At 29.3% G+C, this 23725-nt stretch overlaps 1 protein-coding gene across 1 annotated transcript in view; it reads right to left on the reverse strand.

Annotated features, from left to right (window-relative positions):
* Window positions 1-2158: 2158 nt before the first annotated feature.
* LOC108605093 (allatostatin-A receptor) overlaps window positions 2159-23725 on the reverse strand; it is a gene marked incomplete at its 5' end in the record, with an annotated part of 33317 nt that continues 11750 nt past the window's right edge. The window contains 7 exons of the mRNA XM_033294317.1: window positions 2159-2423; window positions 2486-2641; window positions 4383-4458; window positions 6051-6169; window positions 19430-19580; window positions 20733-20828; window positions 20908-21097. Coding sequence (XP_033150208.1) covers window positions 2319-2423; window positions 2486-2641; window positions 4383-4458; window positions 6051-6169; window positions 19430-19580; window positions 20733-20828; window positions 20908-21097 — 893 coding nt within the window. The remainder of the gene's footprint in view (window positions 2424-2485; window positions 2642-4382; window positions 4459-6050; window positions 6170-19429; window positions 19581-20732; window positions 20829-20907; window positions 21098-23725) is intronic.

Consider the following 23725-nt stretch of genomic DNA (forward strand, 5'->3'; position numbering starts at 1 on the left):
CCCCAAGGACAAATTTAGTTGTTTGCTTGTGCAATGAGAATGTATGAAAAGTAACTGTAAAATAAACTCACCACATTAGTGCAGCTTAGGAAATATATTATATTAAGAATTATTAACGATTTCGTTTTATTATATTATTGCAGTTTAGCGAACAATTTACTAGCACTCACTTTTAACACTTGCACTTGTTGCTGGGCACATTTTTCTTCCACGCACTTTAACTTATTGCAGCCGCTCAATAAAAAAAAAACAACACATTTTACGCAGCAGCGCGTGCGCCTGCGCCTTTTATTTTATGCATATAACTTTTAATATTGCACATTACGCACTTGCACTTTATATTAAACTAATAATTAATGCCGCACAATAAAAAACAATAACAAAAATGACACAACACCCGCACATTTGGCCGCAAGCGCTTGCGCGCTTTACAAAAAACACTTTATACACTTGTGCAACACAGCAACAATAACAAATACACTATTAATATAACTATTATTAATAATAAAAACAATTTGCACTGCTATTAACTGCAATAATTTAATTTTCACGCGCCGCGCACTACTAAGCTTTTCAAACTAATGAAATGTTGCTGGATGATGCTTGTCAATTTTCGTGGATGACAGTTGCGGCTACGGCATCGATACAGAAAAATACCAAAAAATCAAGCAAAATATAAAGTTGATGATTTTTGGGCGCGTTAAGCTATAGGGAAGGTTACAGCGGAGCAAATAAAATATAAAAAATGTACTACTGTGTATATTGTTATTGTTGATGCTGATTTAGCAGCGCTGCGTTGGCGTAGGAGCCTTTTGTATTGACGCTGTCAGCTGACGCCGTTGGCTTAAGTATTTCTATATGTGTAGTTGGTGGGTGTGCGCCTCATCCAGGCTCCAATCCTGTGCTGCATACAGTGCTCCAAGACGCTGACGGCCGCAGGCGTTTGCATGTAAACCAAACCAATGAATAATTCATTTATTAATTTGTATTATTTGAACAGGCGCAGCTTCGCTTCATACTGCTGGCTACCATTCAACTCGACTGACCGCTGGCGAGGCTCTGAGCTGGCACCAAGACAAGCTGGCCAATGTGCGTGGGCGGCATACAAATCAATTTAATATAACTTAACTTACATTTAATTGAAAACAAACGCTTGCGACATTTAATATAAGTTTTTATTAACACCATAAATCAAATATACATTTGTATATTGTTGTACTATACAAATAGTATGCATGTTTTGAATTACAGTTATACCAAATGTATCAAGTTTTGCTTTGTTTATAAGTATATACTTGCAATTAATTTCAATACAATTTTATTGCACTTAACTATGTGCGATTAATAGTTATACATATATATAACGCACACATATAAACATCTAAATAAGTTACTGTATTAAATACGCATGTTTTTAAAATATTAGCTCCAAAAAAAAAACAACTGCTTAAAATCTTGTTGCTAACAGTTTATACTTAAGTTTATATGGGTGTATATTAAATTTTAATGCTTAAGCTTAAGTTGTTCAATTTTGTTTAGTTGCATTTATTGTTGTTGTTGTTTTCATTAGCAATTCAAACTAAGTTCAATTCCACAACTGTGCTAGGAATGCAGTAGGTTTTAATTTACAGTTAATTATGCCATTTTGTTAGTTAGTACACACATTTGTGTGTGTTTTTGTTGTTTTTAGTTCGGCAAGGCCGCAACACATATAGAACATACAAATATACTATATAGTTGAATATATTTTATAGTTAATAGACAATTGTGAATATAATTTTTACTAAATTCAAAAGCGATGCCATATTATTTGTTGCAACAATTATCTTAACTTATAGCTAAACATGTATAAATATTTGTAAGTTGTATTTAATTATATGAATTACTAATTGTGAATATTTTTTGTATTGAGTGTGCTTTTGAATAATTCTTAAATATATAAACTTGTTGCTACATAAACACATTAAACAATTAAGCCAATTACATACATATGCTTATATTTTTGTTAATATTATTACGCTTAACTTGTTAATAAATATAATTTGCTTGATCAAATCAAATACTTTCAATACTTAAAACGCGCGCAAACTTTGAATTTATGGTTCAACGAAATAAACGAAATGAATATAAAATTAATGCGTTCATATACAAAGCTTACTAAGCTAAGTTGATAACATATAACATATTTATGCCAAAACATAATTTAGACTAATGTGTTTTCAAAACACGCAGCTCAACTTAATGCTATAAATTTTAGTTTGCCTCTTGCTCTAAGCTAAACACAAATTCGTGTTTCGAAAAAGCTGCAGCGAATGCATTTAGAGCATTTCAATGTTGGATGTGCCATTGCCAGTTGCAGTGCGAGTTGTTTTGGTCATTTGCTGATTAGTCACAATGGGTGGTGGGCTGCCGCACCAAACGACCTGCAAAAGAAAATCGAAGAGCATTAGAACAAATTAAAGCCAATTAAATGTTAAGCACTTACCTTGCGGAATGCCTTGCGGAAATTGTCAGATAGAAAAGCATAGAGTATGGGATTAATGCAAGAGTTGGTATAGGCCAGCACATGTGAGATTATCTGTATTATAACCGATAGATGAGAGCCGCCATACATATCCAATGCCTTCATTACGAGTATAACCTGCGTATGAGAGTTAAAAATTGAGAGTCACTTCAACATATGGCTCAACTCTTGATTAAGCAGCAGAGCAAATGGCCAAAGCACTTGTGTCCAGCTTGTCGTTGGTCACACTTGACGACAACAGCTGCTAATTTATAATTTCATTTATTTTACAGCTTATTTACTGCTGCCATTTAGCTGCTGCTTTAACTATTTGTAAATTAAAACTTAGTGTGTAACTTAAATAAATGCGTAGCTTATAGTTTATAGTATTAGTAATTAATAAAACAGGTTTTGAAAAATTCTATCAAATCAAATTCTACTTTCGAGTTATACAAACTGTTTGGAAACAAATATGTAGGATATAAATATAAAATCTATACAGTAATTATAATTATATTGTTATTATCTCAATGTAAAAACTTTTAAACGCTTTTAAATCTTTCTTTATTTCTTTCGCTTTAATAACTTTCTATTAATAAAAAGTTAGTGATAATTCAGAAAAATAAAGAAAAGTTTGTTTTCATATTGACAATAATCTATAGGGAAATTATAATTCTAATGTTATTAACTCAGCCGTAGGTTTCACTTTAATTCAAAGCTTTTAAATAATATTAATAGCTTTCTATTAATAAAAAAATTAATGATTCCATACAAAAAAAAAAAAAAATTAAATTTCGTTTTCATAATTATATGTTATTAATATTATATTATATAAAAAATAATGATTTCATTAAAAAAAACTAATTGAATTTCGTAAGCTAACTAAAAATCAATAGCGAAATTATAAAGAAAATATATTAAACTATTGTCTACCCAATTGATTTATATTAAAAGAAAACAATAAGCACTTTGCCTCAAATCTTTTAAATCTTTTAAATCTATTTGTAAAAAAATTAATGATTAAATAAATGATTAATAACAAAAAATTATCATAAAAAAAAAATAAATTGATTTACATTCAAAAATTTATAGGGAAATTATAATTATAAGTTATTAGTATAAAATTATAAAGCTTTTAAAACTTTCTTTATAAACTGTCGCTTTAATAGCTTTCTATTAATAAATTGATGATTTCATTCAAAAAAATAATTAAATTTTGTTAAATCTATAGCGAAATGAGGAAAATATATACTAAGCTATTGTCTAGTGTTATAAATTCCAATTGATTTTTAATAAAAAAGAAAACAATAGAAACTTTGCCTCTAATCTTTTAAATCTTTCTTTATAAACTGTCACTTTAATAGCTTTCTATTAATAAAAACTTAATGATTTCATTAAAAAAAAAAATAATAAAATTTCGTAAGCTAACTAAAGATCTATAGCGAAATGAGGAAAATATATATTATGCTATTGTCTAGTGTTATAAATTCAAATTGCTTCAAATCTTTTAAATCTTTCTCTAGCTTTTTATAAATAAATCATATGGCTGTCAATTTAAATATAAAGCTGATACTCAAGTAAGTCAAGCTGCATATCCAAACATGTTAACATCGCTACTTATGCAAAAAAAAATTGCTTTGCCGACAGTTTGTTGAAATTTTGTGCATTTGTTGCATATCAAAGTGAATTCCAGCAAGTATTAACATAATTTTAGCATAACATGCGTACATCTAAATCAAGAGACCAAAAGCAAAGAGCGCTGCTTGAAGCTTAAATAAATATTTGCCAAAGTTGTAGCAAGACAACTTAATATTGCAGTGGGTGTGTCTCTATGTGTGTGAGTGTGTGTGTGTGTCTGCTCTAGTTGCAAGCTACTTACATGTATGGGTAACCAGCAGATGGCAAACGCTAAGACCACAACAACAACCATTCGCGTTACGCGTCGCTTGCCCTTGCTGCGAGAAAGAGAAAGAGAAAGAGATAGATAGCAATAGTTAGTGAGTGAGTTGTACTTTCAGTGCATGTTTGTTATTATTAAGTTTTTTGTTTTTGTTTTTACAAATAAAACTATTGCGCACAAAGGTTGCGTTGACAATTGCCCAAAATGCACACGCGGCGTATGCGCAATTTACATATAAACCAACGCAAACGCATCATCAACATACGAAATTGGATTTTTGATTTGCTCGCCTACGTCTGGCGTACAAGCAAAAAAAGGAAAATAATAATAACACGCATACGCCGCATGGGACGCTAGACAAAGAGACAAATCTGAAAACATAAGAGTAAAATGTTGAGCGTAGGCATTTGTTATAATAAATAATAAAATAGCAATTTAAGCAATTACTTTAAACTTTAACTAATTAATTTAATTATTTCAAATATTCTCAAATGTGCAAATATTTTAGTTAATTGCCAGCAAGGAATTAAATTGAATTTTAAATAAGCTAAGCAATTATTTGCACTTAGTTTTAATTAGTTGTATTATTTAAAATATGTTTAAAATTTTCAGTATTAATAATTGATAAGTTTATTGCAATTATAATCTGCAATTAATTGAATTGAATTTTTAATAAGCTTAAGCAATTATTTTCGCTTAGTTTTAATTAGTTGTATTCATAATTGTTAAGTCATTAAAAAAATGTATATTAATTAAAGTAAAAAATAAAATTAAGCATTCCTTATTACTTAAAATTTTCTATTCTTATTTATATTTATTTGTTCTTAATTGCATTACATTTTCAATTATTTATAATTGCAATAAGCAAGTAAAGTAATTGACTAAATAAAATGTAATTTAATTATATATAAAGCTCAGCTTTAAAATAATCATATACGAGTTGCAATTATTTATTACTAATTTAAAGGCATGTGCTCAATTTTTTTTATTTCCAATAGTTTATAATTCCAATAAGCAAGTAAAGTAATTGACATAAATCTAAATTAAAAGTAATTGATTTAAAATAAACATTTACTAAGTATTGCAATTATTTATCATTGTGCTCAATTTCTTTTGATTTTTAAACTATTAAATTTTTATTTTGATTTATTTTGCTCAATCACTTGTGTCATTTGATATCTTATATTACTATAGCCGATTCTGCTGACTTCATTTTAAGTTCAACTTAAGTATAATAAGCCATTGTAGTTTATATTATGAGCACACACTTGATTGGCTAAAGCTTTAAGCTGCAATGAGGCGAGCACACACAATAAATAAGAAACAGCCAAAGGGGCGGGGGGCAGCAGGCAAAGGGACTACACTTAAAAATTTATGAGCTCACGCCCACATTTTGCTCGTGCGTGCGTGTGTGTGTGGCATGGCCAAACGTAATAAAAGGGCATTCATCATGCCACATGGGGCGGCATGCTGCACCTGCCCCATATGTGTACCGTTTGTCCACTAAAATGAAAATAAAAGCACAACCACAAAAACAAAAGCGAGACGCCAGCGCTCTCTCAATTCCAATTTCGAACAACTCGCTTTTGTTTGCTTTTTTATTTTTGCTAACACGCGGCGTATGCGTAATATATTTTCTTAACTCACCGTGACTCGGCGGATGGCTTGCAACCGGGCGCACTTTTCCACAAGCGTGCCAACATGCCCATATACAAAAAGCAAATCAACGTCAATGGGGCCACATACGAGGACAAAAAGAACGAGACCTGCAACAAAAGCAAGAAGCAAATCGAATTAGTTCAAGAAAAACATGTGATGGGAATGCTAATAATAAGTATAATAATGTCAATGGTAGGTATTAATAATTAAATAATATTATTGCGTTTCCTTTACTGAAGAAAATTGCATTGAATATTATGCGAATAATGTATAAAAAATGCTGTTTAGAGTATCAATAAAAAAAATAACTAATCTAACTATATAATATTATAAAAATCCATTTAGATTATTGCTTAAAAATTGCATTATTATTAGTGCGAATTTATAGTAAATGCTGCTTAGACTGTCAATAAAGAAATAAAATAACTTATATAACTATATAGTATGATTGTTGATTACATATATATTCATATATAAATATTAAATATATATGTACAATTATTCTTAAAATATTGTCAAGGGGCGAGACAAATAGCTGAAGAAAATTGTATTAAATATTATGCGAATAATTTTTAATAAATGCTGTTCAGGGTATCAATAAAAATAAAAAAATTTATTAATATAAATATATAGTATGACATAAATCTATTTGGATTATTACTTAAAAATTGCATATAAATATTATGCGAATTTATAATAAATGCTTGCTGCCAATAAAGAAATAAAATAAAATAACTTATATAGCTATATAGTATAAAAATAGCTATTTAGATTATTGCTTACATATATATTTAATATTTATATATGAAAAATCGAAATAGATAATAATAAGCAATAATCTGAATAGATTTATGCCATACTATATATGCATATAGAATAGTTATATTAGTTATTTATTTTATATTTTTTTTCGCAAATATTTAATGCAATTTTTTTGAACTATTCGTCACGCACTCTTGACTATGAATAAATATGTATGTAAGCATTTTTTGGAATATTAATATGTTACAATAAATTATAATATTGTATTACAAAAATATTAAAAACAATTAATTGTGAATAAATTTTATTTTACAGTTGTAGCGCAATAATTTTTTTTTACATCTAACTGATTTATAAATAATTTACTGTGGGGCAGAAGTTTCTTAAATAAATTCGTTTCTTGCTTCTTTTTATTTAATAGGATTTTTACTTCAATAAGCGAGGAAGGGTTCAGAGTTCAATCAAATTATTTATAGTACTTAATTTTCTAATATTTCTTAAGAAGTGTCTTTAAAAAAATTTGAATTCGAATGCCCTTTTTATATTTTACTTCAATTAGCAATCTTTCCATCAAATTGAGTTACTCTAATGCAAAAACAAATTATTTAAATGAATTATAATTAAGTGAATTGAATATTTCTGAAGAATTGTTATTTATAAGTTTAAATTCAAATTTCCTTTTTATTTTTTTTCTCAATTAGCAAACACTCTCATCAAATTGAGTCACTCTAATGCAACAAAAAATTATTTAAGTTAATTAATTATTGAATATTTCTTAAGAATAAATTCATTAATAAATTTAAATTCGAATTCGCTTTTAATTTTTTACTTTAATTAGCAAACATTTTCAGCAAATTGCGCCACTCTAATGCAAAAACAAATTATTTAAATTAAGCAAACATTATTGTTGTTGTAATTTTTGCAGTTTGTTCTTCGTTCATTTGCTTAAGTACTCAAGCTGTTTACCTTTGTTGGCTGTAGCTATCAAATTTAGCAATGAAACAACCTTTTTGTGTTTATCATCAATCAACAGTCAAAGCCAAAGACATTATATTTTCTATAGCCGCATCGTTAGCTTTGGCTGCGATTTGCTTTGACTTTGGCGCACGAAATGTTTTCAGTTGCAAGTTGGCAAACAAGGTAATAAAATAAATTTTGAGAGCGACTGTGTGGCAAACGATGAGCTAACTAACTGTCAACAGTTGCAGCTGCCAGTGCTTATCTCAAGATAACAACAACAACAAATAAAATAAAGGACATTGGCTAATACAGCTTTGAGCTCTCACTTGCTCTCTCTCTGTCGCTGTCTTTGTCTCTGTCATTTGCCAGCTGTTGCCATATCAGCGGCTTTTGTAATTTTATTTTTTTGTTTTTCGCATTGGAAAATTGCAAAAGTCACTGAACCGTTACACTGACCAGATACCCCAGTTGGCAGCTCCTGCTCCTTCGCTGCTGCGTGGGATTTGGGCCCAGCAGCATGAATCTGTTTCTCTTGCTAAAATATATGCACACTTATATATGCTATTCATAAATGTATTTTTTTTTTTTTTGTTTGCTTATTGATTGCTCAAAGCAGATGTAATTATAAAAATGGCCCAAGCCAAAGCTTTGAGATATGTTGGGGGCAATTTTCAACTGCAGGGCAAACCAAATTATTTATGGCAAAAGGCAAATTTAAAATTTAACAAGCTTGCAAATACGGCAAATAAAATAGAAAAATGATTTTGAAAAGTTTGAAATTCTTAGTAAAAGAAAAATTCTTTTTCGCTGGAATTTTATGAAACTTGCGCGCAACAGTTTTGTTGTAAATAAAAATCAATCAGAACTTGTTTAAAAATGAAAAAAGCTGAATCGATTGAAATTTGCAGCTAAAACTTTAAAATATTGTGGTTGACATTGTTTTTGTAAATGTAATATTAATTTTAATTTATTTGCATATTTATATTTATAATTTTAAAACATATTTTGACCAAAACAACGAAATATATTACATTAACAAATTTACTCCTTTCATTCGTCCTGACAGCGCCACACAAAGTATAAATTGCAATGTAATAGCTGCCGATTGTCGCGCTAACAACATATTTGCATGTCTTTTAATATGTTTATTTATTGTAATTTTATATTGATACACTTTGACCATTTTTGTAAAAAAAAATGGAAAAAAAAGGGTTATCATGAAGTTTGCAAATGTATGCCGTCCGTTTTCCGTCTGTCCGTTCTGTCCGTCTGTCCGTCTGTATGAGTTGACGTAGTGCTCAAGCAGACTATAAGAGCTAGAAGCAACCAAATTGTATGTAGAGCTCCTATAATCCAGGACACTACGCTTTTATTTGATTTTTTTTATTTCCTCCCCCCTCCCCCGCAAATCGAAAAAAAACGATAAAAAGCAGTACAAAAATCTTAAAAAATCTGAAAATAAATCACATAATTGCCTAGTCATGTTTTCGACCCGATTGTGAAAATTTCAAATCGATCGGGATAAATAACTTGGGAATTATTTACATTTTGAATTTCAAAATACACAAGCGGCGGTTGCACGTGCTGGCACCGCCGCCATACAAACGTCGCGCCGACGCAGCGGCGGCGTCGCTGCTGACGCTACAGCGAAAACGAGCAGTGACGCGTTAGCTGTTTTGTGTGGTATGTAGTTTGTGAGTCATGCGTGTGTTTGTTGCGAACCCTAGTCAAAGTGTATTTAAATGTTGGTGGCGTCCAACTTTAACCTGTCCACTTGTGTTTTTATATTTATTTTGTATAATTGCAAAGTAAATATTAATTTTAATTTATTGGCGCAATTTTTTTAAATATTTATTAGTATTTAATTTATTTGGTAATTGTAATAGGATAATAAAGTTGTTTTTATATCATACAATTAATTTTTATATATTTTATTAGTTTCAATTTATTTATAATTGTAATTATAGTTAATTTTTTATTATTTGTTATTGTAATTTAAATTTTAGTTTTATATTTATTATATTTCATTACTATTAACTAGATATATATTAGTTTCTATATATTTGTAATTTTAAATTTTATATTTATTTTGTGTAATTGCAATTATAATTCTAATTGTAAGACAGTTTTTTTTATTTTTTTTTAATCATATAATATAATATATTACAGACTAAAATCTTGCTATTGGATTTTCTGATTATTCAATCGATTCAATTGAAATTAAGTGCTGACAACAAAATAGAAAAGCTAAATTCTAATTTATGCCTCTTGGCGAAATTGAACAGAACAGTTGAGAAATTAGTTCAAGTGCATAGCAACTCATTTTTTTTTTCGTATATATTTTTTTTATTATTACACACAACTCCAAAGTTTTAGAACAATTGTTGCCTATAGCTCCTCAAAACGTGCCACGCCGCAAGCTTCCAAATATCCATGAACTTGTTCATTCAGTTGCAGACTATAGTCGGACTTGCGATATATCAGCATATTTGCATTATATTGTCGACGTTCGGCTGCAATCTGCTTTGAGTCTTGTTGCCTCTTGGCTATAGCCGACTTGGGCTGAAAGAATAAAGATTCTAATGGCTCTGCTGCGCTTGTGGGTTCCGCTTTATGTGCGAGTGCATAAATCGAATCTAATTTTCTTTGTTTCTGTTGCACAATGTGGCAAGTTGAACTTTTGAAATCATCTTTGGAATTTTTGTACATGCAAATTAGTGGCTTAGTGCCGGCTACAGATTTACTGCGACTTTGCTGCCTAGTCGCTTTAATTTTTGGCTTGCTTATTGCTTTGTTATTCGCATGTGGCATTAATTGATCTATGCGCTTGTTAAGCGTTTCCAGTTTTGCTTCCATAGCCTGAAATTTGTGCGCTTTGCTTTCTTCTGCTTTGTTAAGCTGCTTAGCCAATTCGCTTTTAAAGTCAAACGCTGTCAAGAGCCTGCAAACTTCTTGGCGTATCAGTTCACTGAGCGCTGGATCGAGACTTGGCGTCGCTACTGTTTGCTCAAGTTTTTCTTGTTCGCTCATTGTTAAGAAATGTTAAAATTCACTAATAATTTTGTATATTGCTTATCAAAATGATTTCGAATTTCAAAGTCAACTATGTATTTTAAAATTTGAGCAGAATTTATATTCAATTGTTGCCTTGATTTTGTAAAAAAGCAGCTTGACCAACTCTTTTATACACTTTGACTTCGCTAACGCTCAAATTCATAACAAAACTTGTGTGATTTATTTCAGTTTTTTACCATTTTTTATAAGCATTAATTGGTTTTTTTTTATTTGTGCTGCAAAAATTTATTTGAAAACTATAGGCGTATAGCTTAGGAGCTTATATAGCAAATTTGGCTGCTCTAACATTTGTAATCTCTGAGTTTTCGTTGCTCATACAGACGCACGAACGAACAGACAGACATTACATGCAAATTTCAAAGTGTATTAACAAAATAACTAACAAAATTAAATTTAGCTTTTTTATACAACAGTACACAATTTTTAGATAAGCATTGAAGATATTTTCGACTATAACTATTATTTCAAATAATGTTTTAGCACAAGTCTAATAAATTCTAAATTCGCATGCTGCTGCTTACTCTAATAATTATTATTTTGACTAAGCCTGTTTACAATTTAAGTGTAATTTGAATTAATAAACAAATAGCAACAAATTATATAAAGCGCTGCTAATGTGCCAACTAATACATAATGTGCTATATTTATCGGCTCTAAGCTAAGTAGCGCACTTGACTTTTGTCGAATGCAAATCGATAACTGCAGGCGTAAAACTTATTTGGGGCGCATTAAGTTTCGAGTGGCGCTTAGCAAAGTGTAAATGATTAAAAGGGCATGGCCGTTGAGCCGGCGGCTGTGGGCTGAAAACCAATAAAATACAGCGAAAAATATATGCGCGATAAATTGCGAACCTCATTGAAATACTTAACGAAACGCACACACACACACACATAACAACAAAATGCGCAAAGGTGCGCAAATAAAGGTGCGAGCAGCCGCCGAACCGAACGTGTAATGAAACGGAAAATGGAAAAGCGAAGCTGAAACAATCACAGCAATGAGCCGGGCGCTTGAGCTTTGCGTTCATCGAGTGCCCAAAGGCAAATTGTGCATGGTAATAAGCGAAAAAAAAATTAATAAATAAATATATGTGTATATGTCGATACGTTGTCGATTGTGTTTGCTTTGACGGCCAGCATGGCGTATGCGTATTATTGCTTATTATATAAAGCATTGCGTGCTCAACTTGCAGCGCACAGCTTTAAATTTAAGCAAAGTGCAATATAAATAGATTCTTAAGCTTAACTTTATATATTTAGTTGAACTTAAATTAAATAATAAAATATTAATAATAATAATAATAAAGTGCATTTAAACTTAAAGTAAGTTGCAGTGCGTATGAATTTTAAACGTTTGAAAAAAAGCAAAGCATTATTTTATTTTTATTTCAAGTATCAAAACTATAAAATATTTTTTTGTAATTTTAAAAATACGTTTAAGTTATTGAGCAGCTTTTGCATAACAGTTAATGTTACTATAAATTAGTTAAGTTTTTATAAATTACTGGCAAAACAGATTTCTTATATTTTTAAGTTTAAAACGAAACTTCTTTAATATTATTTGTATAAGAAGCAAAATTTTAAATACAATACTAATAAAAATGTATGTAAATAAAAGCAAAAAAAACTGCAGCATATAAAACTTGAGTATATAAATATAAAAATAAATTTGTAAGAAAATAATTGAGAATTTAGTTCGACAGCTGGCAACACTGTTAGTCACTTTTGTTTATTTATTATTTATTTTATTTAGTTTAATTATTTTCTGTTTTGTTTTATTATTACAATACACTTATTTGTAACTGTAACTGTGCATACTGCACTGTTATCGATAACTACGCGTTACAGCTACGTTTACCACCTAAGCTTGCTTTGATTGATTGATTTTATAAATCTAATTAATATTTCAATCACTTCAGCTATCAATTTACTTGTTTTTTATTTTCTTAGAACACACGCTTATTTTTAACTGTAACTGTGATTATGCCCACACAATTGTTATCGCTTGCTCTATACGATTTTTATGGCCAAACACGTGAGTCGTGGGCAAAGCTATAGCTGACACTATCGGCTACAAGCACAAACTTTTCACTAACGCTAGCAATTGTCTGCGATAGTTTTTCTTTATATAGAAACAATTTTTATACCCATAAGCTAGAATATATTTTAGTTTTATTTTATAAAACTTCATATCGAAACTTCAAGCACGAAAGAATTATTAATAAGAAATATTGAGCTAAAAAAATTTACGTTTTTAGCTTGTATCGATTATTATAAAAATAAAATAAACAAGCAAAGCAATAATAATTTTAAAAAATATTTAACAAGCAATAAACAAGCAAAGCAATAATAATTTTAAAAAATATTTAACATTCATATCAAGCTTTCTGAAAATCTAATCAAATATTTATATAATTTATTGCATTAGCATGTTAATCTAATTAAACTATTGCCAGCATTTAGCTTTGTCTCAAGTCGAATTTTTATAAACAAAACCAATTTTGTATTATAAATCGTTTACAGCTGACTCCACTCTCGGGTCATCTCTAAGTGGTCGATATCGAAATCACTTTGAGACCATGGCCAATGAACATGTCTCGTGTGCTATCGACGATGGTCAACATTGTCGACATAATTCGCACTGACACTTGCCGTCGCAGCACAAATTACACACAGACAACAAGTGTACACTGTAAAAAATTATGTGCTGATGCTTAAGCATGTGCATAAAATATTTTCATTAAATATAAAATTTATGCACAGCTTCAAAAATATATATTTAAATTTTTATATAAAAAAAATGTACAAAAAATTAAAAAAAAAATTTGATGACATTATTTTTACAAAATAATAAAATTTCAAATACTAATTGCCTTATTTATTTTTTGAATTTCTTATTTTACTTTTGCTAAATTCAAACTTTTTTCTATAGCACTCTCGTTTTTTTTTCACAGTGTAGCCTACACTATTGTGCTTTTGTGCATAAATACATGAGCAAATTTGTAAGGATTTTTCTCATTTTCATTGCGGACGCGTACGCATTAATTAAAGTGTAAATTGCAAAGGGAAATTGTGGGCATTGACCATGTGTCAGCTGCTAAAAAAAAATATAAGAATAAAAAAAAAATAAAACCGTCAACGGTTAATGACCAAAGCTCTTGATGCGTGTTGGCCATGAGCAATTGCAAACAATTTGTAAGCACATATGTTCATTATAAATAATTAATTAATCGACAGGCAAAAATATGAGCAATCAAATTGAAGTGCTTAACTTAAATCTTGGCGCAGATTTTATCAAGTATACGCATATTTAATACATTTCAAATAAAGTTTTATGACGCATTATAAATTTTGTAATAATTTTATGCAACTTGACTTTGCTTTAATTCCCAAGCTTAAGCAGTGTCTGCAATGCTATCGAAACTTTTTGTCACTGGCATTATTAACTAAACAATGCTGACTACAATTGCTTTAGGTACTAGCTTTGAAAACTTCTGTGCCAATAAGTTTGATGTCCAAGTGTTGCATCAAAAAGTTTAACAGTAAACTTGCAAAACTATGTTGATAACTTATGTACAGTGCTGGTCAAGTGAATAGATACAATAGAAAACAATCATTTGAATGGTTGAGTTTTGAATCAAGCAGAAAATTTTTGAATTTCACTACAAAGCGCAAAAAAAATATTTGAAATTGTTGTTAAATTTCATTAAGCATTAGTAAACAATTATATGATAATATAATTATATAAAGCGCAGTTGAAATATATTAAATTTCGAAAAATTTGTGCGCAATTATTTAAATAATTGTAGACAATTTATAGCCAAACTGCTTTTAAATTTAAAAATATTTATTATTATTCAATTATTTTATTTAAATAACGCCGAAGTGAAATATTTTGCAAATAATAACAAAATTGATTTTAAAAATTGCTAAAATAATTGAAAAAATTTGAAATTGTTATTATATATTTTTTTGTTGTTGTTTGTACTTTTAAAATTATAGCTAAATTTTTAAAATAAATTTTTTTTTTTGAATAAATTTAAACATTCGTATCTATTCAAATGCATGGGAGTGTACGTAGCCAAATAAACATTCGTGGCATAATAAAAACTCTCAGCCCGATGCTGTAAACGCTTTTCGAAAATTTATGAAGCTGAACAAAATGCATAAAACTTGAAGCCTATATACATAAATAGTAAGTCTTAGGACATGACTCCAACTAACACTTGCAACTAAATAAAAAGAAAAGTTTACAAAACTTGCGACGTCTTTAAACTTTATGGGCCGTTGGCTCAATAAAAAGTCATAAAGCTCAAGTATGCAACATATGATGTATGAAAAGGGAGCGAAGGGGGCCAGGGCGGTTGCTATGCTCGTTAATATATATATATATATATATTTTTTTAGGGGGTTTGCGCCTGGGATTTAAGCATTGCGCCTGCTGCTGTCACTCAGTCAAATTAATCAAGCTAAGTTACGCTACTAAGCGGCCGTATAAACAGCGTCAACACGCCCTACGGCTAATAGCGTATAATTTTCTTTTTTACGTCTGTGTGCGTGGGCGAGCGAGCGACGCTCTCACTTTTATTTTGCTGCTTAATTTCGCGACTTTATTTGCCGTTGGCCCGTGGAAAGTTTTTCACAAGAATTTACGTTAATTACGCATTAATGACAAATATAATACGTGCGTTATTAAAAATTAGAGAAGTTAAATGAGCATAGAGCTTAATAATAATTGTAATAAATAAATGTAACTAAATGGCATACTAAACACTTAAGTATTGATTTGCAATTTATAATTAATTATAAATTATAATGAACTAATTTTTGTTTTAAGTATTAAATTATAATAAATAAAACTAAAGGGCATACTAAACACTTAAATAGTGATTTGCAATTTATAATTAATTAAATTGAATTTAATTTAAATTTAAATTTAATTATAATAAAAAAATAAACCTAAATTAACTTAAGTTTTGATTCAATTAAATGATTTAAGTTCAAAAATTATTAGCAAAATAGTTTAAGCAAACAAAGTAAAAAAGTTAAATTAAAAAATTTACAACAAAAAAAATTAGAAGCTTACATTATTGTAATAAGTATTTTTAATATGCTTCTTCAATTCTGATGTAATTATTTAAATTAAGAATTTAAGCAAACCAAAATATAAAAAAAAAAATAACTAACAAGCAAAACTGTTAAAAAATAATTAGAAATTTCCAAATTAAATATTAAAAAAATTCTTAAGTGATAAATATAACTTATTAGGTGCACTTAGGTTTTTACACTCAATTCAATTTATTGCATTAAATTGTTAAATAAATAATGCGCTAAATATTTCTATTAATTTTTACTGTACTTTATTTTCACAATTTATTTGTAGCCAGCCTTAAGTTTCTTTATTTAATTATTTAATGACATTTGCTTTAGCTATTGCTCTTTAATGTGCTAAATATTTCTATTTTATTTATTAAATTTTCTTTATTATTTATTTATTTAATGGCATTGCCTGCTAACTATTGCTCTATAACTTTCTTTGACTTATGTCGAGCCTTTAAAGCTAAAGCGAAAGTTTCTGCCAACTCCCAAACCCGCCCCCCTGTTTGTCCCCTGGCGCGCATATATTGGCTTTGGGTGTTGTATTTTTATAGCATGTTTTTATTTTATTATTTATTTACGATGACAACAATGCTTGTTTTTTTTTTGTTTTTGTTTTTATATATATGTATACATATGTATGTGTAGTATATATAAATGTTTTGTTGTTGTACCCGAACTGCGTGTAAATGTTGCCCTGACTCTTTTTATTTATTTATTACCACACACACACACACACAGTTTGTTGCTATCTCTCTCTAGCCGTCAAAAGTTTGATCCATTTTTATTTGTTGGCAGTTGGCAGTTGAAGCCATAAAAATGAGCAGCCAAATTTAAACGAAAACCAAAAGCTCCTTCCACTGTTTGTTTGTCAACAAAAATAATAGCAACAATAACAAATGAAAAATTATTGGCACTGCAAATGACATTTGTGGATTATAATGCTTGTGAATTGCAGTGAGAATTGCAACGAGCAGGGAGGGGTAGCAACAAGTGCGAGAGACACAAAAGAGGCGTGGCTACGCCTAGCTGTGTATTTTAATATCAATAAATAAGCTGCGTTGAAATTTATAGCTAAGCATGTTGTTGATACAAAGTATTAAGGAATTATTTATAGAGGCAGGACAATTGAATGTATGATGTGTATGAATTTTATAATTTATACATTTATTAGAAAAAAATATATAAAAATTGCTGCATAATAAAATAAAAATAAAAACGTCTTTGCTCAATTTTTTGACTATTTGAAAATTAATTAATTTTGAATTCTTTTCGATTATTTTACAAACGTAATCTATTTTATATTCCTAAATTTATTTTTATTTTTACTAATTCCTTTTTACCCTTTTTTTACTATTTTAAAATTAATTAATTTTAAATTATTTATCTTCTTACTATTTGAAAATTAAAAAAATTTTCAATTATTTCTGATCATTTTACAGACAAAATCAATGCTATATTCCTAAACTTATTTTTATTTTTACTATTGCTTTTTTACTTATTTTTTTACTATTTTAAAATTAAAAAAATTTCAATTATTTCTGATTATTTTAGAAAGGTAACTATGCTATATTTATTCCTAAATTTATTTTTATGTGTACTATTTTTTAAAAAAAATTTTTTTTTTTACTTTTTTGAAATTAATTAATTTTTGAATTTTTTCTGATACTACATTTTTTATTTAATAATAATTATTTTCCTTAAATAATTTAATTGCGTAGTAGTTCCAATCGTTATTTAACAGAAACAAGAAACCATCAGAGCATATTTCACTTTTAATAAACAAAACTTTTTTATTTGAAACTCAATCAAATCCAAACTCTGTCAAAAAAAGTTTTTATTATAATTTCCAGCAAATTCCAGCATAAAGTAACCCAAGCTTGAACTAGCTACGCCACTACTTCCTTTAGAACTACATACTAGAGTGACACAACGAACTAATGCTTGACTACTAAGTAGTTGCCTAGTAGCTAGCTACGAACTAGTTAACATTATTAAATGCAAGTTTGCTTATTTTTAAGCTGCTCACTCGCTTTCTTTCACTTGCTCTCTACACTTTCTTTTGCTCTATTTGTTCAGCTTATTTATTTTTTGTCGCTGCAATCAAATCACACATCAATCAAAACTTTCTTTATGGCATTAAAAGTGTGACAATGAAAGCAATTTTATATGTGCGGCTGCTTCTGCTTCAGCTGCGTTTGCATAGCTCAGCATGTCCTTGTATGTGAGAGTGTGTCTGTGTGTGTGTGTCGCTTTATTGGCCTTACAAGTGCAGCTGATTTCATGCTACATGTGATGACAATGTGTCTGTCAGCTGTCGTGCTTGCCACAGTGTGTGGCACTCACACACACACACACACACACACACTCAGTGTGTTAAGTAGCAAATATATGGCAAGCTGCTTACAACTTGCAGCAATAAGCACGCAGCCAAGAAACACACACAGACACACACGCCCACGCGCATACACTGCGCGAAAAGCCGCCCAAAATTAGTCAAATGTATAACAAGAATTTAAACTATAATTACAATACGCAAAGCAGGGCTTAAGCTTAAGCTTAATAATATTTTAAAAATATTAAAAAATATAAATGCTTAAAAAGCTCTAAAGTTTTTAAAATTTTAGCCAAAATTTCAAATAGAAAATTCAATGCTTATTATTAGAATTTATCAAGAGTTTTAAATACAATTAAGCTTAAGCTTAATAATATTTTAAAAATATTTAAAAATATGAATCCATATAAAAATCGCAAGTTTTGAAAATTTGCTATTTTCATTATAGAAAATTCAATGCTAATTATTAGAATTTATCAAGAATTTTAAATAGAATTACAATAAGCAAAGCCAGGCTGAAGCTTAAGCTTAATAATATTTAAAAAATAGTAAAAAAATATATAAATCCATAAGAAGTTCATAAAGTTTTGAAAATTTGACCCAAAATTTGTTATTATTTGATAGATCGATTTTATTATCAAAAAATCCATTTTGATGCTGCTATTTTGAATTTTATTAACTTTTTTTATAAACTTGTAATTTTAAAAGTATTTAAATTAAAAACTTGCAAATAGCTCGAATTATTGCTATTATTATTTTTTTTTTGGAATTCATAATATTTAATTTTGAGTTTAAAATATTACTAAACACCGTTTGTTTTGAAATAAACCATTTAAATAAAAATGTTCACATGCGTCTTTTTAAGCTCTTCAAATAATAATTATACCTAATTTCTGTCAGTGTATAGTATATATGACAAATGCAGACAAAACTTAACTCGGTCTGCCACAAAATTTCAGACGGAAATTTTTGACGGCGTGGCATAAATAATGTGTTAACATTAATCAGCGCACAGGAAATTTGTCTGTATGCCACTCGTCTTGTGTGTGTGTGTGTGTGTGTGTGTGTGTGTGGCGGGGGAGTTGTTTGTCACGCTGATTAGAGGGCACAATCGTGCAATCAATTGGCTGCTGACTTACCTGAAAGCCCACAAGGCTCCAGACCTCCTCCTCGGTGGAGAAGACGCAGGCGGTGCCATCGCGTCCACGATACTGATATCTACGCACGGAATGGGACAAGGCCACCGGTATGGCACTTGTCACAATTGTTATCCAGGCGCACATAATGGCGCTATATATATCATAAAAGAAAAACAGAGCAGAGGTAAAGCAATTTAAATAAAAATGAAACAAATTAATTCAAACTGCTGATTTATAAGTAAAACGTAGCATAATTCTTATTATCTTGCTTTTGTTTCCAAGTCAAAGTCAGTTGTTTTTAATTTATTGTACAATTTATATTTTGCCTCTCAAAATTCTATTTTATGCAAATCATCCATTTTAACTTTTCAAATCAAAGATCTAAAGATTTTTTATTGTATTTTTAATTTATTTATATTTTGCCTCAGCTTTGAGCATTTAAAAAATTTATTTTATGCAATTTTTAATTTGGCTTTTGTTAAATCTTTGAATTTCTGTTACGATTTTAATATTTCTTTACTTTTTCTTTAATGATGTTGAGTAATTTTCTAAAACTCTAAAAATCTGTGTTAGATTTTATATCCATAATATTCCATTCCATTTAAATAGCAACATTTCTCAAAGTATTTTTTTGTAAATATATTTAGTAAATATAGCCAAAAATAAAAATAAGTATTTTATTTTTTTATGATATAAATATTTTTTACAGGGCGCTTGCTGTTTACAACTTTCAATTTAAAGTTTTTTGACTTTGCTAATTTCTATTCTATACAAAAATACAATTTTACTGGCATTTAAAAATTCAAAAAAATATATACAGAAATAAAAATGAATGAATTATTTTTAAAGCAATTTTTATGAAATTAACATTTTTTATTGCGCGCTTGCTGTTTACAACTTTCAAGTAAAGGTTCGGATTAAAGTCTTTTCCTATTCTAGTAAATAAGAAATGTAATTATATTTTTTAAAGTATCTAAAAATTCAAAAAGTATACAAAAATAAAAATAAGTGTCATGGATTATTTTTTAAAGTAATTTTTTGGAATTAAACATTTTTTATTGGGCGCTTGCTGCTTAAGTTGCTGCAAGTTAAAGTTTATTGACTTTTCCAATTTCTATGCTATATAAATAATTAAATTTTTTAGTAAATATATACAAAAATAAAAATAAGTGTTGTATAATTTTTTAAAGCAATTTTTTGTGCGCTTGCTTATAAAAACACTCAAGTTACGTTTTGTGATTTAAACTTCTGATGTATATAAAATTTGTTTTCAGTGTATTAAGCTGTTGTTGTATTTACTTACAGCGTTGCATTGCGTTCGGTGCGCAGAGACATGCTCGTTACAGGATGAACAACGGCCAGAAAGCGATCAAAGGACATGAGCACCAAAGTGTAGACGCTGCAGACGATGCAAGCGGCCATAATTAGTGGGAATGTTTTGGGTGTTGGATGGAGAGACGGCATGGAAATTGGCTTACCTGCAATGGCATGTGACCACAATCATGTACTGCACAAATTTGCACCACAAATTGCCAAATGGCCATTCGGGCAAAACGTAGTCGGTGGCGGTGAATGGAACGCAGAAGATGACAAAGAGTATATCGGAAACGGCCAGATTAATAATCAATAGGTTTGTGGTTGAGCGCATTTGTTGGTTAACTACAACAACTGAAATTAGAGACAAGAACAGCAACAATAACAATTATAATTCAATGTTATGCCCTCAGCCCCACACAGTACTTCACTCTAGTGTCTAGAGTCGAGGCTTTGTTTTGTTTGTCTTATTGTTAGCCACAAGTCTTTAATTAAAATATTTTTCATATTGCACGCACAGCAGCTTTGGCTGTAACAGTTTTGTAATTTAAATAAATAAAGCTTGAAATGTTTTAGTTTCAAGTTGCCAGACATTAAATAAGGCAGCACAAATTATAGCTAAAATAAAATTGAAGAAAAGAAAATAGTAAAAAGTCAATCAAATAGTCACAAATTAAAGCAAAATAAAATTGAAGAAAAGAAAATAGTAAAAAGTCAAACAAATAGTCACAAATTTAAGCAAAATAAAATTTAAGAAAAAAAGTAGTAAAAAGTCAAACCAATAGTCACAAATTAAAGCAAAATAAAATTGAAGAAAAGAAAATATTAAAAAGTCAAACAAATAGTCACAAATTAAAATAAAATTTAAGAAAAAAAAAAGTCAAGCAAAAAATTATAAAGTTTAGGCTAGCAAAGTTAATACAAATATTTAGCATTGCTTAGGTTTTTACATAGCTTTAGCTATTATCGAAATAAATAAATGCAAAATGTTTTGATTATTTTAGTTGCAATTTGACTGCCATACATAAAATAAGACAACACAAATTACAATAAAAAAAAAAAAAATTATACAAAAATTTATAAAGTTAATACAATTATTTAGCATAGCAATAAGCATTGTTTAGCTTTTTAATATAAGGCAAAGCTTAAGCTATTGTTGTACTAAATAAATGCAAAGCGTTTTGATTATTTTAGCGCTTGCATTTTATTCAAATGAAATTCAATGCCAATTAATTCTACAAAATATATAAATTTAAATAATTGTTGCATGCATATTTCAACATATATAGAAATGTTAATTATTTTAGCAAGCGTCTAAGGTTTCAATTGCATTGCATTTTAGCCATGGAAATGTAAATGCATTTAAATTTCTTAGTAAATGTGCGAAGCTATAAATTAATTGAATTTCAGTGGAAAAATAAATGTATAAAAATTATATCTAAAGTTGCAATTGCACTGCATTAAATGAAATTAATTGTATAAAATATATTTTCTATACAAATTTCTTAGTAAATGTGAGCAGCTATAAATAAATTGAATTTCAACGGAAATATAAATGTATATAATAATGTTCTTTAGCAAATTAAATTATTTAAGCAAGCAAATTAACTGAATTTTAGTCATATTTAAATAAGTTTAACAAATTTATATAATAAATACTATAGTTGGAATATAAGCATATCAAAGTGTTGACTGCTTTAAATAAAAATGAATTCTATAGAATAATTAGTATGAAAACTGAAGCTATAAATTTATTGAATTCCAGCCAAAGTAGAAAAATAAGTAATAAGAAACGTCTATAATTTGCTGCTTAATCAACTATTAATTAAAATGATTTGCTGCCTAATCAAATGAACTGAAAAGCTGCACATACAAATTATAAAATCAGCTAATTAAAGTGTGCGCTTCAAATAAAAAACTTGTGCTAAGTTTAATTGCAACGTGTAAAGGCTGCAATTAAGCAAACAATAGCAAGAGAGAGAGAGAGAGAGAGAGAGAGAGAGAAATGCGAGACAAATATGTAATTTGTCAGATAGCATTGTAAAGTGTTAACTTGGCTGATCTTTTGGCATCGTTGCCAAGTTGCAAGCCAGAAAAGGTCACACAACTGGGGCACGAGACGAAGTTTTTTTTTTTTCTGCTGCCAATTACGTGCAAGCAAAAGGCGTAGCCACCCACCCACTCAACCAGCCACACTGCACACTGGTTACAGCTTTTATTTTTAGCTATGCGCTGCGCTTTGTGCTTGTGTTAGACAAAAGCGAAGCGAGCGGGAGTGTCAGAAATTAGCTCAACAATTTATGTTGCAGCATTGTTGTTGCAACTTGCAACAAAAGCCAGCGTAGAAAACATTGTCGCTGGCTAACAATAAGTTGTGCGCTGGCTTCTAGACAAGTGGCAAGTGTCTGTGCATGTGCAGCATCAACATCATCATCATCATCATCGTCGTGTGGCACATGTGGCATGTGGCATGAATTATACACTTTGTATATTGTAAAAAATGCAAAAGGCTATGCACAAGTTGTGCAGTTGGTATGTAACAAGCAGCAGCAGGCGTGGCAACGCCCACAAATCATCTATACGCTTAAACAGCGCGACGCACTGAGTCATTATAGCTCAGATCGGCTGTATGAGCAACAAGAACTCAGCAACTATTGAAGCTAGAGCTAACAAATTTGCTATATAGCTAATTTAAAAGCAGCTCAATATTGTTGACAGTTAAATTTATTAAACAGTGCGTTGGAAGTCGAAAAAAAACGCTTTTCGTCTGTATGAACAACAAGAACTCAGCAACTATTGAAGCTAGAGCTAGCAAATTTGCTATGTAGCTGCTTCTAAGCTCAGCACATGTCGCTTTTATTTTATTTTGTTAAATTTCCTACCCCCTTCCCCACAAATCGTACAAAACGAATTACAGCCACAATATTAAGCAATTAAAAATATTATAAAATTAATCACAAATACGCTTTGTCATGTTTTTGA

The sequence above is a fragment of the Drosophila busckii genome, chromosome X, assembly GCF_011750605.1.
Source record: "Drosophila busckii strain San Diego stock center, stock number 13000-0081.31 chromosome X, ASM1175060v1, whole genome shotgun sequence".
NCBI classification, from domain to species: domain Eukaryota; kingdom Metazoa; phylum Arthropoda; class Insecta; order Diptera; family Drosophilidae; genus Drosophila; species Drosophila busckii.